This window comes from Antrostomus carolinensis, unplaced genomic scaffold (genome assembly GCF_000700745.2).
Source record: "Antrostomus carolinensis isolate BGI_N321 unplaced genomic scaffold, ASM70074v2 scaffold5984, whole genome shotgun sequence".
In the NCBI taxonomy this organism is placed as follows: Eukaryota; Metazoa; Chordata; class Aves; order Caprimulgiformes; family Caprimulgidae; genus Antrostomus; species Antrostomus carolinensis.
This window is the reverse complement of record NW_010309978.1, coordinates 1,596-19,544: the sequence shown is the minus strand read 5'-3', so window position 1 is coordinate 19,544 and position 17,949 is coordinate 1,596. Positions and strand designations below refer to the sequence as shown.

General features: G+C 39.0%; 1 protein-coding gene across 2 annotated transcripts; it reads right to left on the bottom strand.

Moving 5' to 3' along the window:
• Window positions 1-642: 642 nt before the first annotated feature.
• On the bottom strand, window positions 643-16,610 carry STARD3NL (STARD3 N-terminal like). 2 transcript variants are annotated; one of them, XM_010166244.2, is made up of 8 exons: window positions 16,312-16,610; window positions 13,410-13,487; window positions 11,351-11,428; window positions 9,633-9,686; window positions 9,413-9,530; window positions 6,055-6,153; window positions 1,935-2,004; window positions 643-1,133 (listed from the first exon to the last, which is right to left on the bottom strand). In XM_010166244.2, the coding sequence occupies exons 1-7, from the start codon at window positions 16,534-16,536 to the stop codon at window positions 1,952-1,954; spliced, it is 705 nt and encodes a 234-aa protein (XP_010164546.1). In that variant the 5' UTR covers window positions 16,537-16,610; the 3' UTR covers window positions 643-1,133; window positions 1,935-1,951. The 2 variants fall into 2 exon arrangements, with proteins under 2 accessions (XP_010164546.1, XP_010164547.1); XM_010166245.1 differs by lacking the exon at window positions 11,351-11,428 and having other exon boundaries at window positions 16,312-16,608.
• Window positions 16,611-17,949: the final 1,339 nt, after the last annotated feature.

Below are 17,949 nucleotides of genomic sequence, written 5' to 3'. Positions count from 1 at the left end.
CAAATAAAAGCTGTGACTGGAAGAGACAGACCACAGCCCATCCTCTCTTCTACCCACTATGCTACTGTTCCACAACAATGGAAATATTACAAAGCAGTCTCATCCATATGCATGAGTAAACACATTAAGAATATGTTGGTACTTAATATTTGCTGTGCAGGTTGCTAATAAAACCTAATGGCTATATAGGACAACATTTACATTCATCTTTAGGTAGGAATTAGGTGTTACCTAAAACTTTTTTGATAAGCACCAGTTAACACTTAGATCTGAATCTGAAAATACGTATCTTATACTTACATTCCTAAATCGAATGATTTATTACCTTCCTTTCACTACTGCAGTAACACTAGTGCTTGCAAAAGCTCGCTTACTCCAGCTAAAAACATCCACCACCAGTACAGGAGTGGGAATTAAGTTATTTCAAAAAAGCTCCTTGCATCCTTTTGATATCACACATGCAACAAAGAACTGATGTTCCACTACCACTGCCTCCCTACAGGCAGCCAAACTGCACTGTAACACCTGTTGCACAAGATCTATGCAAACTGGAATCCTCATTACCCCACAAGAAATAAAGGTAGTGGTTGGTACCTGTGGATTTTGAGTTGATAAAGCAACAAAATGGCATAATGCATTACCCATGTTTTAACATTTTTATTTTAGAAAGTGAACATAACCGTTAAAAAAGAAAATGCATGGAGTTAAAAAAAAATGTAAACATAAAACTAATGACAAATCTGCAATGACGTAAAATAATTTTACTTAGTGAGTCCCAACAATCATTAAATATACTTCCCTCACAGAGAAGTTTTACTTCATTATATTACCAGTCTCTTGATTAGGTACACAAGACAACACTTTCCAGTAATTACCTAGTCATTAGAAGATCAACTTCAGGAATTGCTGAAGAATAAAATACATAATGGACAAATATTTTCATACCACCCGAGAGGCAACCTAATATACATATGTCAACAAGGTACATCTTTGTGAGGTATTACAGTACAGGGGAACCATTCCCTTTGCTTGCTCATGAACGAATTCTCCTGTCAGCAGCTCCACCAGCAAGTCAGCCACAGATTCTGTTGCCAGTTTCCAAACCCCAACAACTTCCCTCAGACATTTTCTTTCTGTAACAGATTACAGAGGTCAGGATAAATGAAGATTAGAGTAAAAAGAAAGAAATATATATATTGAAAACAGGAGGCTGAAAAGGTCATCCACTCTTCCGGCACTAGAAGATTTCATATCAGAAGCTTTGGCTTCTTAAGAACTTTTAGTACCTCCCCTAGCTTGAGTTTTGCCATGTGTGGTGAAGTAGAAGCATGGGGCAAGATAATTCCAAAAGTAAATGAAATTTCCAAAATCAAGGAAATCATCTCTCATTTTTAACCAAAGTACACTACAAAAATCTTAATAGGCAGCTGCTCCAGTGGAACCCATTTGTAGTACTGAACAGACTGAGGAAGGGAAACATCAAAGTAGTTTTGCCCACACAGTCTTTGAGATAAGTATATTTGTCCTAGACATAAACGAAAAGAAAATCTCTTCCTAGCACTCTTGCATTGCCTTTTCCAAAGACATATCTAAAAAAAGAGGAGCTTTTAGACATCTGGTCCACCATTGTCCTTTCCAGGACAGCCACCAAACAAATGGAGGTGTTCCATCCTGAGCCCACAGACTTTTACACCACACTCCAGACCAGCTCTCTCAGATCCCTGGGCCCAGGCTGACCAGAACTCAGAGGACCCCAACTACAGGCTCTCAGGAGTCTGCCAGGATTTCCTGCTTGAAGGTTGCTAAGACAGACAGACCGGGCTCAAAGATGAGGAATGCCTAAGAGGCAGCCCACCCTTCAAATTATCTGGGAAGGAACTAAGAAGAAAAAAAATATTTTTAGGAATATTCAGTTTTTATGCAAAGGAACTCACCTGCTTTTTCATAATTGCTATACAACTGGTTTTTCACTGTCTTGTTTTTCTTCAGAGTCTTCATCAGATCCTGAAAAGGAAGGCAAGAACACTATTACATCAGTTGAGAGAAGAAGAAAAACCAAATTAAAAAAAAAGAAAGCAGCAGACCACCACTGGTACTGGCTTATCAAAAGGCAATTCAAAGCAACTATTTCCCATAAAATTATTTACTTTTTATTTTACATTTTTTTATCTTTTCACTTGTTTCACATTTAATGGGGTTTTTTTTTAACAGTTATCAAACCCAAAACCCAGCACTGGGATCATTCTTGAAATACCTACCCTGTCAACTGATGGCAGTTAGCAAGGGCTTCAAGTTTTCACTACAACACACTCAGGACAATCAACTCCACATTTGCCCCCTGACAAGCAGATTTTCCCACTTGCTACATCCTGCCCTTTGGAAGAAACTTCAGAAGACACTTTCAGAACAGCCAGAAATAGGGCTTTACAAATGAATAACTTCTGTATCGAGTGTTCTGGCAAGAGATTGTCTGTCATGGTGTGAGCACAGTGGGATGGGGAGGAGAAAACACAACAAAGGGATCGTGGGTCGAGACGAGGGCACGGAGGGATCAGTCACCAACTATGGTCACTGGCAAAACAGACTCAACTTGGGAAAAAATAAATTGAATTTGTTACCAATCAGAGTAGGACAGTGAGATATAAAACCTCATCTTCAAACACTTGCCCTCTACCTCTTCCTTCTTCCTGGGCTCTGCTCCTGATTTCTCTACCTCCTCCCCACCAGTGACGTACAGGCATGGGGAATTGGAGTTGCAGTCAGTTCATCAGATGTTATTTCTGCCGCTCCTTCCTCCTCAGAGAGAGGCCTCCTCACACTCTCCCCTGCTCTGCTGTGGGCTCCCTCCCACGGGTCGCAGCTCTTCATGAACTGCTCCACCGTGGGTCCCTCCTGTGGGCTGCAGGAGTTCAGGAGCAGATTGCTCCAGCACAGGCTTCCCACAGAGTCAAGGACTCGTTCAGGTGCAGCTTCCAGCTCCAGCATGGGGTCCTCCACGGGCTGGAGGTGAATCTCTGCTCCGGCACACGTCCTCCCCCTGGGTCGCTTGTGCCAGCACAGGCTCCCCCAGGGAGTCACAGCTGCCTTCAAGTGAAGCCTCTTGCTCTGGCGTGGGGTCCTCCATGAGCTGCTGGTGGATCTCTGCTCCATCGTTAACCTCCATGGGCTGCAGGGGGACAGCCTGCTGTCTCACCTCAAGTTGCAGGGGAATCTCTGGTCTGGTGCACCTCATCCCCTCCTTCCTCAATGACCTTGGTGTCTGCATAGTTCCTTCTCCCACATCCCACTCCTTTCTCTGCCACAGGTTGTGTTGTTCTTGTTGCGCAACAGCTTTTTCCCTTCTTAAATATGTTATCACAGAGGTGCTTCCACCACCAAGGCTGGAGACAGGTCCACCTTGGAGTCAGGAAAGCTTCTAGCAGCTTCTCACAGGAGCCACCTCTGTAGCCTCTCCCCCACCATCAAAAACCCTGCCACATAAACCCAACACATTGTCTCACTCTAAGCCAAAAACCAAACAGCTCCCTGTACCTCTTCCTGCCCAGTTCTCTTCTCCATGTCCCCTGCCTGCTCTCAGCTCTCTGCTGAGACAAAGCCCTGGAAGGCCCCAAAAAGGAAGCTTAGCTGGTCACCAGGCTATGTGCCCAGGGACAGCTCCTGCTGGAGGCACTGATTTGCAGGATGATGGCTTGATGGATCAGTTGTTTCAGGGAGACCAAGAAGATACCAAGCAAGCAGGGTGAGCAGCACTGACCCACAGTTCTGGAGATCCAATCCAAGCTGCAGATGTCTCTGCCCACATCTGAGGAGGTGGTCAGATCTTGCTGCAGTCAGCCCTTGTTAGGAATGACTGAGGAAATTATCAGCCCACACATTTCACTGTACATGTCTTGGGCAGTTTAAATGAGAATCCCATTGGGGAGGAAAAAAAAAGGTGAGTAAAGAACTGTCTTTGGTAAAATGCCCGGGAGACTTGGGCTTTTGCCATCAATTTAAAGCTGAGCTATGGACCCACGTTCCCTCTCACAAAGAAGTAAAAAAAGAAAGACAAAGGGGTTAAGCAGGGGGTTTTTTTGTCCAAACTATTCTGAAGTCCTTTTCTTTCTTGGACTAGCATACTTGCTTTTCATTTTGAAGCTCAAATTGTACATAAACTGTAGAAATTTACTCTTTCCAGGATGATTTTCCGTTTGCTACCTCCAGAATGGTAACTTGGGAATCAAGTCTAATGTTGAAGATGAAGGGTCAACCCATAGAAAGAAGTGGATGGAAAAGGGTATGGCCCTGGACATGTGCATCTTCAAGGAAGACATAAAAAGGTAAATATGCTGCAAATTCCAACAAAGCCTGTTTTAAATGTCACCTTCTGACAGCAAAGACTTGTTTTTAGACATGTTGCCATGTCAGCAGAGGGGTTTATTCCCCTCTGTGTGATCATGGGGAATTGTTTATCTCTAAGTATTTTTCCAATTAATATGGAAGGTAAATTGACCAAAATTTGCTCTCTTGGAACAATCCCTAGTTTGTCTTATCTGAAAGAAATGCAGAATTTTTAAGAAACTATTTTTAATTGTGAGCTATTTTTACTGTACATCATGTAACAGTTTCAGAATACTTTGTAACTACCAGTGTCTGTGTGTTTTAGTTCAAATATATTAATCTGACTGTTTCCTTGGCTTCTTATACCTAATAAAGGGTGCTTAAACAAATGTATTTGGCAGTTAAGGCAGACTAGCAGAAGGCACATAAGCTGTTACTGAAACTCAGGTGTTGGATAAGCTGAAAGCAGTGTCATATACCTGCAGTCACCACGTGCATGCTGAGGCATGGCAGCTCACTGCACATGCAACACTGACCCAGCCAAACTGCCAAGGAAGACATGTCAGCTCCACTTACACTTCTTCTCACTCTGTATATTCTATTGCCAAAAAAATCCCAAGCTGAATCCAGTATAGTAATTCCAATCATTATTACTCAAGATAGACTCACAGCTTTAACTAAAATACATTTTCACTTTGAATCATTAGTTATACTCAACATTGTCTTAATGCTTTGTCATCTCTAGATGGAGCTTTAAGTCATTCATTGCACCAAGATGCTCAGCAACCACAGCCATTAAACTGAAAAATATCACCAGCATATATCATTGTATAATACAAGACAGGCAACCACATCTGTAGCAACCAGCAGATATTAATATTTTAAATAAATTGCACAATACAGGACAGCTTTACAGAAGAGATTTACATTGTAGGGTAAAAAGACTGATATAGGATTTGGGGGTTCACGCTCTGTCCTCAAATAACTCAAATCCATTCAATCCGTAAAAATATTACTCATTTCCTTGAAATGCCAGCAAACACGTTATTAAACCTTGTGGTATTTTCATTTCTTTTTTGGCTTACTCGGCTCATACCTCAACTAGAACAAAGCACACAACATGCAAAGTTAAGATGTAATTAACACTTGCCCTCAGTTTAATATACCCACACAGCTGGACTTTTCATACAGAGAGGGTTTTTCTTCTTGTTATGAGAAAGGAAAAGATTTTCTGGTTGAAATTTCAGTTTGCTTTACAGTAGTTTCAGGTTCACTGTCTATCCTAAAATACTGTAAAGCTCCGAGTTTAGGCTGGATTAAATAGTGCACTGCTGCATAAACACTACTGGGAGCAGATCAGAGATCACAGAATCACAGAATATCTCAAGTTGGAAGGAAGCCATAAGGATCATCGATGGCAGAAACAAACAACAACCATCTCCTTTCAGTTGCAGTACCATTTGCTTTCACACTTACCTTGTTTGTAATGCCTCTGGGACATGTCAGAAGCTCCACTAACTACATGTATTCTAATTAATCTGACAGGTAGTAACTAAACTGAATTACTGAATACAAAAAAATCTTTCATTTTAGGATTATAAAGTACATTTCTCATTTAAAAAGGAATTTTTTTTTTCCCTTCACTCTTCCCCCACCTTACCCTCTGAAGTGGGAGGAAATATGCAGGAGTTTAATGTCAATATGAAAAATCACTCACTATGCAAACATACCTACCTGCTACGGATTCAGGAGGAGAATAGAACTGCCCATCAGAAAGGACTCCTGGGTGAAGAAGAGCTGCTCGTTCAGTAGCATCCTGTGCTATCAAAAATCCTAAAACAAAAAAAAAACCCCAAAACCACAAATCCTTAATGCTATCACACAGCATCTTAAAGATCAAGTATTGATGAAGAATCTTAAAGATTAATGTATTATATTAGCACTATGAACAAGTTACTTCTACAAATGACTATTTCAGGGGAAAAAAAAAAAGGCAAACTGATAAATTAACATTTATGACTTCTGTGTAACTTCAGGCAGCTAAGGAGATGCACTCCAGCAAAACAGAGGTCCTGTACACAAGAATTCAGGAATCCTTCCTTCTGCTGTGTGCAGTTGCACGATTAGGATGCCATATATAAATTCATCAATATCCACTGGCTAATTAAAACTCTGAAATGTATTTTTAATGATCAGTGAGCTGACATGTGTAGCCAAACGAATTATTTTCTCACTTTGCCACTACCAGACTCCCCATCAATGGCTTGCTTTCACTTATCTCAACATACCTAGCTACTCCAACCTCCCAACTCCTTTCGGCTCAATTTCATCTGAAATCAGGAAAATTATTTAGAAATGATGTGGGGCTATTCTGGTGTGTTAAATACAGGACAAAGAACAAAAGGGGTTAGGAGACAAGGTAATTAATTTCATCTTTACTACCATCAACAGGTCTTCAATAATAACAGGGCAAAGATGGCATTGTAGGTCAACATAAGGCTATTGAACTTCCATCCTTTACTCTCTGCCACATGAAGATTGACAGGGAAAAAAAATAATTAAAAAATCATGTTTTATTGAATCAGAAGAGCTATCTGAGGTAGCCAGCAGTTATGGGGGAAAAAAAAAAAAGATCTCTTTCCAACTACTATTTCTACATATCAATTTACCTATTAACTAGTTCAAAATTGGACTTGATGATCTTAAGGAGCTTTTCCAACCTAAATGATTCTTTGGCTCTATTATTCTATGAAGTCTCCAAAGGAGACAGCTATTTTTACTTGTATTTCTCCTCTGTCCAAAAGAGGAAGGTCAGTCTCCATACTCAACAATGAGTCACAAGATACTGGGTGGAATTTAGATTTAAATCCTGCTCACAGAAGGAAACTTGTGGAGCTTGAAGTCTTCTACAGTGGAAAGACAGTTTTGCTCCCCCCCACCCTGTTTTTTTTTCTTTTTTTAAAGTTACAGACAAAACATCTCCAAATTATGAGCACTATTGTACTAGGCAGAAAATGGGTGTGGGGATTTTTGGTGGGGTTTTTTTATTTGTTATGGGGTTTTTTTGTTTGGTTGGTTGTTTTTTAAACAAAACAGTAAGGTGAAAAAAGTCAGTTTCTAATCCCACTAAAGACAGGAGAAAAAAATACCAGGTTAAAAAGTAAAAACTATTAAAATCTGCCTTTTTTATCTGCCTAGATTTAAAAGCAATTAAGGCACTACATAAGTACCACCACACAACACAATACAAACATGCCTATCATTTGTCTGACTTAATTGCTAAAAATCAGTATTTTCCAGTGAAACCCCATCTTTTTAGGAAATATACAGAATTCAAATACTTCTAAATAAAGACAATATATTTCAAGTAATTAAGAAAAAGAAAGTATCTTTGAATCCCATAGGGATTTACCAATAATATCTCCATTTTATGAATATGATCATCAAGTATTTACATATATAGAATCATAGAATGGTTTGGATTGGAAGGGACCTTAAAGATCATCCAGTTCCAACCCCCCTGCCATCAGCAGGGACACCTTCCACTAGATCAGGTTGCTCAAAGCCTCATCCAGCCTGGCCTTGAACACTTCCAGGGAGGAGCAGCCACAACTTCCTTGGGCAACCTGTTCCAGTGTCTGACCACCCTCACAGTGAAGAACTTCTTCCTAATATCTAATCTAAACCTCCCCTCTTTCAGCTTAAACCCATTTCCCCTTGTTTTGTCATTAGTTGCCCTTGTGAAAAGTCCCTCCCCAGCTTTCTTGTAGCCCCTTCAGATACTGGGAGGCCGCTATAAGATCTCCCTGGAGCCTTCTCTTTTCCAGGCTGAACAGCCCCAACTCTCTCAGCCTGCCCTCATAGGAGAGGTGCTCCAGCCCTTGGATCATCCTGGTGGCCTCCTCTGGACTTGTTCTAGCTGTTCCATGTTTCTCTTGTGATGGGGTCTCCAGAACTGGACACAGCACTCCAGGTGGGGCCTTACGAGAGCAGAGTAGAGGGGTAGAATCACTTCTCTCGACCTGCCTGGACACGCTTCTCTTGATGCAGCCCAGTATATGTCTTCTAGTATCTTGTGACTGTATACATCAAATACTTTGTCTATGAATATTCACTATAAAACATGCCAAAGTCTCTCAAATGGTTAGATTCCCCATCTATTGAGATAAAAGTGTAATGTAGTTGTATTTTCTCACCCTCTCAAAAAGTACCCTAAGTTTCCCTTTCTCTAGGCAAAGCCCTCTGTACTCATTCAACCAACTTCTTTCTTAGAGCGATGGAAAAGAGGAGAAAGGGATCAAAGTAGAAAGACTGTATTTCAGAGCACTAAAAAAAGGAGGCATCCATGCCTGTATAAAGTGTTCATTTTTACCTAGCAGGCAAACATGCCCTTCCAACAGAGTTTCAGACTGTGTTTCACAAATAACAAGTTCACTGTAGAATTACTCTCCTGTTGTGGAAACTAACAAAACGTCTGTAGCAGAAATTTACACTTTCCTTTCCTCACCACTCAAGCAATTTTCTCTTTCAACTAAATCAGTGAATTTCCTCCATTTAGTTTAATACATTGAGCATCAGACAACATGCTGCCTCATCTTGAACAGGCTGAAATTCATACTTGCTCTGGTGTCATTCTGTCTGTACATGAAGCAGACTCTCCAGAATATTTCTTTGCTTTCCCTTTTCCACCTCCAAAAAAATTAGTGACATTAAGTTAGTTATTAATCTACTCTTCCTAGAAGAGGAACCAGCAACTTACTCTTTGCATTACTCAAAAAAGAAAATTTTAGAAGCCCAAGTCAGTTGAATTTTCACGTCTTAAGCATACAGAATTACATATGTTCCTAAGTGCTTGACAAATTACTGATCTGGCCCTTGTAACTTTCAACTTTGCCTCCTTAAATTAATTAAAAACCCACTTCAATGAAGGCCTATGTTCCTTTCCAGAAAAAGAAAAATTATGCCATATGATTTAATTTTTTCCCACAGCTCTTCAAATTTTTGAGAAGCTGAAAGAAACATTGTTCTGCCAGATAACGTGGGATCAAATGTTGCCAACTGCAGTGAACGAAGGGGAATATCAAAAACTTACTGTTTTCTTCTTCAGCTTCTTGTGGTAACACTTTAAAGTCCAAGAACCAAGTTTCAATCCAGGCAAGGATGAAGGATATGATAGGCAGCACATAGCCAAAAGCACCCTGTGAGAACAGCTTGAAGGAAACAAAACCAGAGGACGTTACAGAAATTACCCTGAACAATCTTGCTTTCAGGAAAACAACAAAGTAAAACAAACATTTGATTAGAATATATACCTGTGAAATAATTACTTTTGCTAATAAAAAGGCACTGGTCACTGCTGTTGTAAACTGAAAGAGACAGGGTAAAAACAGTTAAGACTAATAATTGTATTTATTTTCTCATTTCTGCCATTACCTATCAGTTGCAACTTAAAATATTTACCAACAACAGCAAGATCATAGGTTAATAAAACATATAAAGTATGATACATTTAACTAAAGTGCTATTAAAATAGAGTTAACTTTTAATACAGACATCTCCAAATGCTGATTTCCACACAGTAGGTAGGCAATTTAGATACTACACAGATGCTGAGTTACACAAATTGTGATCTTACTGTTTAATGAAGATGCAGTATTTTATATCTATGTATTTGGGGAAAAAGCAAACAGCAATTGCTCCAAATGCTTTTCATCACCATCCAAGTCAAAAGATGCCTTTCAAATATCAAAGTATCTTTGCAGGTGTAAATTTGAATTAATATTTTCATTCATGTACTGATATTGTGAAAAATGAACCACTTGGAAGACCTGATACTCCCTGACATATTTAAAAAATGGCAGGCTGTATAGAAGTCTATAAACCCCCCCCCCCAAAAAGCAGTGGACAAGTACTGTTCACTTAAGCAAGGCTTCTAACTCTACTAGTGCATTTGGGTCCAGCAATTCTTTAAATAATAGCAGAACCTAACTAGGTTTTGGTAAGCACAGGTAGGATTTTAAGACTGATGGCTTCTGCAAAGCCTTGAGTGAAGCTTTATATATCTAATTGCTTGCTACCATGATGGATTCACTGTCACCACCTCACAAACAACTGCATCAAGTTGGAGGGTGTCATTGGAAGAAATAGGCAAAAGCTACACAACTAAGAGTAAGGGATTTTGAGAGGCATGCACTTAAAAATAAACACAATCAGAGCAGCAGTTACTATTATGTATGTGTGCCATGCTAATAACTCAATTTAAAACCAAAAAAATCATGGCATGTAATCTCAGGCTATTAAACAAACTGCATGCCTCTCACTTGGAGAAAGTTATACATGAACACATTCTACATGCACCTACCACAGTGTAAGGGAAAAAAAGTCTAAGAGTTACAATGCACTAAGCCATCGATATGCCTACTGTTTTACAATCTACAGTATTGACTGGTCATCAAGTTTTGATACTTTCTCATCCACACTGTGTTAAAGATATTTGCTCCAATCCACTGTGATTGCCTACAGTCCTCAAGAACATCCATCCTTTCTAAGAAGGGACGGATGCATATTCAACATTTTGTATTGGAGCATGAAGCAATACAAGTAGGTGGCACCTAAAACTCTTAAAAAGCTAAAAATGTGGGAGTTAATGGACAGCTGGATCTCTGGGACATTAATAACAATTCTTCTTTTTGAATACAGTTCACTATTTCAAATGCAAATATATTTCAAACACTAATTAGCAAGTCAGAGGTAACAAGCAGTTACAACTAGCCATCCACAGTAGATTTAAAAGAAATCTTCAATTTGTATTAACATGATACGTAACAAGGACCACATCCACTGTGCTAATAAATTCTTGTCTTTAGGCTGAAAATCTTCCAGAACAGAAGTTTTTAATCTGTTACTGTACAGCGAATTTTTATATATAGCATCGAGATGATTCTTAACATAGAAGCGTTAAGAGGCATCTAAAATTTTGTCTGTTTGATCCATTCTAGTTAAAACTCCATTATGCTTGGCTACTACTCACAGCTATTGCCCACCAATGGCGCAGTCTGCACATTGCATATGCAAGTATTAACACCTTAAATCGAAAGACTGCCAGTAGCTATAGAGAAAGGAAAAAAATATTTGTTGGTTAATTCAGAACACAGAAGAACCACAAGATTCTCAGCTCACTGAAAATACTAACTGCTTACAAAACAACTTAAAACAGGGCAATCTCAAGTTCTGTTCTTCAGAAACAAATTGGAATGTGTGCTTATAAAACAGAAACAGAACACAATTTGCCATTTGTAAAGCAAATGGCACCACTCACATGCCTACATAGGCTCAAATATGCAAGCATGTGCAGTTCCACAAATAAGTTAGAAACATAAGAAAGCTACACAAAGTATATTCATGATCATATTACCAGACTGGAATCTAAGCAGTTAAATCTAGATGTAGTTAATCCAGTGAATACCTTAGAGGTGTGCTCCTGCACAAGAATGTAATTAAAAAAATGTAAAGACTTCATAAATGCAACTGGAAAATGGGAACAAGTTTTTAAAAGAATTTTCTATCTACTAAATTTTTAGTAATTATTGAAATATCAGCGTTGCAACAATCAATTATTCTTTATGGAGATGGCTGTAGAAGCAAATTGTTCCAAATATTCTGCAGTAAAGAAAGGTAAGTTATGGTATTTCTAGGTCAGAAATGAAATAAATAGCAGATAGACGAGATTTCTGAATCAGGGACTCTAACCCTCAATTTCCCTGTTTATTCTTTGATATTAGATTGCCTCCAACTTGTTTTAAAAGATGTGTTCAGAATACAAAAAATGTGACACAAACACTTAAAAATTAAGAGAAATCAAGGACAGACATGGCCGGAAGTACAATTAATCCACTTAATCTTATGTAAATATGTATGTTCCAGTGATGTGTAGTAGAAACAGAAGAAATCCTGTATAAGTCCACAAATAATTTTGCAGAATTCAATGACCTAGTCCCTTCCCAGTGAATAAAAGTCTTACTATTTTGCATCACAGGTTTTTAACCCTTGGTTCAACAACAGGGCAAAATAATTTCCAGAGCATCAACATTTACAGGTAACAATTTTTGCTTTCTGCAGTAATGAGAACCTGGCAACAAAATCATGATGAGAGAGAAAGAGAGAAGTTTCTCTTTCTAGTTCCTAGAAGTTTGCTAGCTTCTGAAATTTTTATATCTGGTACCTCATTCCTTTTGACACAACAAAAGATTCAATGCAGAAGCAAGGACAAGTTTTTTATACCTGTTTCAAAAACAGATTCTGGATATAGTCATCAATATAAAATAACTGATACCAAACCAATTCACCTCTGCCAGGCAAACAAGATCTGGGAGAATTAATGATCTTGCAAAAATATTGGGCCCTTTGGAAGAACTGTAAAGAAACAGTTTTCACTTATAGACATCAGTAACTTGGTTCCTGCAGTGCCAAATGCATTGCAACTGCAGAGCTACAGCCTTGCTGAAAGACAAATTTCCTAATGCAGTAGAGCTTCTCCCACGTGCCTAAGGAGAATCATACTTCATGTCATCTGTTTTCAGTACAATATTAAAAAAAAAACCTGTTTGTTAAAACACAGAAATCTAAAAAAAACCCTGCCCTATGCAGGCCAACCTGGGAACAAGTCTTTTCTCACTGCAACTGACTTATTTCTGTGGGAGGACAAAAACATCAGTTTAAACAAAATTATTTTACAGGTGGAGAACTATTGGTCTTGACCTCCTAATGAACTATTTTTATGTTACATCAGTCTCACATTCTTCACTGAGTTTTTCATCTGCTTTTCCACTCCCTCCAAAGCAGAAGATGCAATTTAAGTGTGCATAAGTATCTCTATCCACAGGTTCCACAAGCTGACTGCCAAAGCAGGACTGGGAAACCCTTAGATGAGTGAAATTTGGCACAAGTCCTACCAATTTAAATTATCAAGAAAAGATCAACTCTTTCACATGACTCAAACTAGGGAACATCTGTGGAAGGAGGAACACGGGAAAATCATACTTTTGCTGCATTTTTTTATTTCTTGCTTTTTTTAATTAAAGAACACTTACAAATATATCAAAATACGAAGAAGAGTAGTCATAGTGTAGCACTTCTTTCTCTAAGGTAGTCTCAATGCCTCCTTTAACCTACAAAGAAACAAGAACACACACAGCTTTAGAACAGAAGTTACTGAAGCTAAAATACACACTAATCTGAAGAGTGAAATTCACTGTTCCCCACTGGTGCACAAAAAGATCATTAAAGTAAGTACAGAGGACATACATGCTAAGAATGTCAATTTTGAGATCAGTGTCCTTATTTGATTTTTATTATATACAATTTTCAAAGTGAAAACATTTAGGATTATCACCTGGCCTCTGCAAGCTACATTTCAGACTGCCCCACAATAAAAGCAAAAATCTGGTTGAGAGAAGATGAAATTATTAAATGCAAGATCTGTCAACACAAATTCTCAGAGCATTTTATGTCTCAAAACAGCTGATGAAAAAGCCACCCAGAAACTGGCTCCAGTTAGTCACATGTTAGCAAATAGGAAATGAAACAGTAACTGAATTCATGCTCCAGATCTTTTCCTTATCAGCACATGTACTAATTGTTTTAAGAAAAAAACAAAACAAAACAAAACCCCAAAATACTGTAAAAACCACGGAAGCTGCCTCTATTAGACCATTCTGCCACAAATAACTAATCCACAAGTTTAATTCTTTCATTTGCTTGGGGGGGATTCAAAATCACATCTTCAGTAGCCACTGTGTTCCTTTCCAGTGGGAGGATTTGTCACTTTCCTGTTCAAACTGGGTTAGTAAGAAACTCATCTGACCCAAAACATATTGGGTCAGAGAGTGACAGGAGTATGTATCTTAGTTGGGAGTGAAAAACCTGAGTGTCCATATCCTACGGTTTTTAATATTAAATTCAATAATTAAGCACTGCATGAATTAGTTATGTCAAGGACTGGAAAACAATGTCAACAGAAGCTGTTAATATTGAGTTTGACTACTGTCATCCTTTTAAAGAAAGGAGGTACCAAAGCATGCTGAAAACATATGCTCACCATCTCAAAGAAATGCAGTCTGGACATGTCCAAACATTTCCCAACTACGCTCCTGGACAGTGTTTTCCTGAGACTACTCACTCCAACCCCAAATTTCTTTTATTTCTTCTCTCCCTCCCTTCTATGGCTACCTGACAAATAACTCTCTAAATACAGCTTTTCCTTGGTTGCTCTCCTGAATCAGGTGTGATTAACTGTTTCCAGCATAAATAAGGAAGACCAGCTTCCCCCCTCACCAAGCTCTTCACTGTGTGACTGCATAAGCGTCGTGTTAACATAAGGATGAACAGAGAACCACGACACCCTTGATTTAGGATTTGCTCAAATTGCCATGGAGCTAATCCCTGAAGTCTTTAAAAATAAATCACACCTCAGCACACTGGATAAAGGCAAAAAAGGGAAAATAATAGTTACAGGAACTCTGACAGTGATTCCGAAGTCCCATTACTTATATATCAGTGACAGACAGCCCTAACACAGCGTTATCTGACTCCCCAATGAACAAAACTTCATTTAGAAAACAGAACAAACAACCTAACCACAAGTCAGATCCCAGATATTGAATGATGGCTTCTAATATTATGACTTCTGAAGACAAAACATGTTTTTTCATTCTTGCTGACATTTGGCAGTATAGGACTCTGATTACATGTTCTCCATAAAACAAAATTTTCACAAAGAAAACTGTTAGGATCTTGAGGTCCCTGAATGCTGCAGCTTTCAACATGAAAGACCATGAGTTGGCAGCATTTTCCATAGAGAGTCTTAAATATTCTGAGAGTGCTAATATGAAATTTGTGCTCTGAATCCCTGACAAGACAAACCCAGACTCTGCTCCTCTCAGTCGAACAAGCCATTGAGAAACTGGCCAAAAAAAATGCATCAGAACACTATGCTGCTTTTCTGAGGGAAGCTAACTTTATGCACCAGATACAGAAGTCTTCCCAACTAGAGAGACAACAGAGGTCTAGCCCCAAAATTACAGCATTCAGGCAAACCAAGTCTGCTTTCTCAAATTAAATCAGAAAGTACACTTTTTCACTATATCAAAGAACTACTTGAACGGTCAGCTCCTGACACTTCATAATGTCAGATCAATAACCAAGGTATTTATCTTGTCAAGGAATGCTGACAAAAAATGTTTACTCAAGATCTTTCTTGTCTAGAAAAGGGATTCCCTCCCATTTTTTGTGTGTGTCCTTTCTTAATTGCACACTTTAGGTTATAGCTTAAAACCCAGATCAAGAACTACAATGCTACTTATGAAAGAATAACAAATCAGTTATCCTATTGCTTTCTGGAAATTTCAGGAGAACTGCTTCATTTTCCAAATTACAAATGCTGGAGTTAAAAGGCGGCAACTGTGGGAGTTTATGTCGTTTAAATGCCCCCTGCCATACACAATGTATAGCTTACTAAAATTTGTCTAAAAGAAAATGCAACACAGCAAAAGAAAGCTTTTGGCCATTGGAAGTCTTTCCAGGGATTAACACCTCAGTGACATATCACTGACTGAGTTATTCAGAAGGCAAACTCTTGAATCCTGTTAAAATTCACGCTTCTTGCCAAATTCAAAGACATAAAGTAACACTTTTGTTTACTTGCTGCCTGAAAAGTTCACTGGATTTCCAATGGTTTCTTCAGCACGGTCCAGAGACTACAGCGACATCAAAAGGTTTAATGATAAGAAGATAATAAACCATGTATCCTAGTGATCAAAAGTAGATGCAGTTGAGTAGAAACTCTGTTCAAAAAAGCTTAGAAATAAGAAGCAGCTTTAATGTAAACAGATAAAAATAGTATATAATTCAGGATAGAAAAGAGCAACTTATTAACCACACCTAAAGTGAATAAATAAATTAATAAAGCCTAAGGGTACTGAAAAGACAACTCACATTTAATTCTATTATCCACAGCAAGGTTATGAATAAGAGATCAAAAGTAACAAACAAACAGAAAGTCCTTCTGACATCTGATATGCCTTTCTTCTCTCTGCCTTCATACGACTCAATCCTTGCCATCAGCTGCGCTGGGTTGATGGAGTGGACATCCCGCAAGGACGGACAAGATTCCACGCTGCTACTGTGGGCATTCTCTGCAGCACCTGGCACCCGGTTCATCCTGGGTTTGCTTACAGTGGTCTTCTTCCAGTTTCACCATCACTAGAAGATTGATCCATATAGGAAGAATTTCTAAACAAACAAACAAAACCAACAGACATTAGTCACCAAAATCCCAGAATTCCAGCAGGCAGTTTCACCTTACCATGTCAGTTCTCTCTTTGCTGAATGGACAACTAAGAGAATTTGGCAAATAGGCTCTAAAAATTGTTTCTAAAATATGATATATCTAGGCTTTCTTCATCTCTCAGAGGATTTATGAAACAAGACTATTAATGTTCAATTAGAATGGTGGGAACAAGGGAGCACTGTCTAAATTTAGAAAGCTCCATTCTCCACGTTGTTAGAGTGAGATCATTAAATGGGAACGAAATAAAGCATAATGCTGTGCATCTTTAAGGTTTTGATTCTGATTTAAACACTACCAATGGAAAAGCCAACTTAAAAGAAGTTCCACATATATTTCCTGATAAATGGCAGTGTTAGCTACCAGCACATCCAGAGCTGACACAAACAAAAGATTCAGTCTATTAAAAATCCCAAATACTGTAGTAATCATTCTGTAAAGCAAATACACAGCTATTTGCTCTGCCGAGAAATTCAGACAGGGTCTATCTGACCACTGTATGCAACCCAGCGGTCAAAGGTAACACAAGGTCAGTTTCAAGTTAAGTTTCTTATAAAACTGCAGCAGTTTGATGTACAATTCGCTACATCATTCCATGAGAACCTTTTTCCAATTAAAGCTTCTAGAAAGAGTTCACTAAGAAAGTCACAAAAGTTTCAAGGGAACACATAGAAAATTTAATTTTATCCAAAATACTCAGAAGATTGAGCTATCCTGCAATACAAATCACACCAGCCAAGTTCTGTACTGCTGGGGGAATAACTTTTTGAAACTGAAAACCAAAACTTTGTCTCTTCCTGTGTGGGCTGTCTTTCAAAAAAACGCAAAACAGAAAGCGAAATCCTTCCCACTTTTCTATTCCAACAGCATTTCAAAGTCTGCAAGAACATAGTCCGTCAAAGCACCACAGAAAAAGCAGACCAGGGATCTGGAACACTCAGCTGGGCAGATACCAGGATACAAGGACACAGGGGAAAAAGGAAAGGTGGGGCAGGGAGCTGCCAGTGCACACACATCCCAGCTGAGGAAGAGGCAGGCCAGCCAGGCACAGCCAGTGTCTAGGTCAAGTCACACATGCAGCCTTCAGGTAGTTCAACCTCCACTTTTTTGGGGCAATGTCATGAGAGCAGTAACAGACCCGCACTGAGACAGAAACTACCTTGGCAAACCAAGCCAGTCTCAATCACCATCTCACTCTGGGATCCAGCTGTGGGCCAAACCAAGCACAAGGCCATGCAGAAGCACAGGCAGGCTACTGCCATCCTGCTCCTCCCTGGCCATCAACC

Excerpts from the sequence above, each read along its gene's own strand:
- STARD3NL (XM_010166244.2), bottom strand. The coding sequence starts at position 16,536 with ATGAACCGGGTGCCAGGTGCTGCAGAGAATGCCCACAGTAGCAGCGTG. Across the intron at positions 13,488-16,311 it reads TGTGGATAATAGAATTAAAT|GTTAAAGGAGGCATTGAGAC; the intron begins GTGAGTTGTCTT and ends GTTTCTTTGTAG. Across the intron at positions 9,687-11,350 it reads GCCATTGGTGGGCAATAGCT|TTTACAACAGCAGTGACCAG; the intron begins GTGAGTAGTAGC and ends TGTCTCTTTCAG.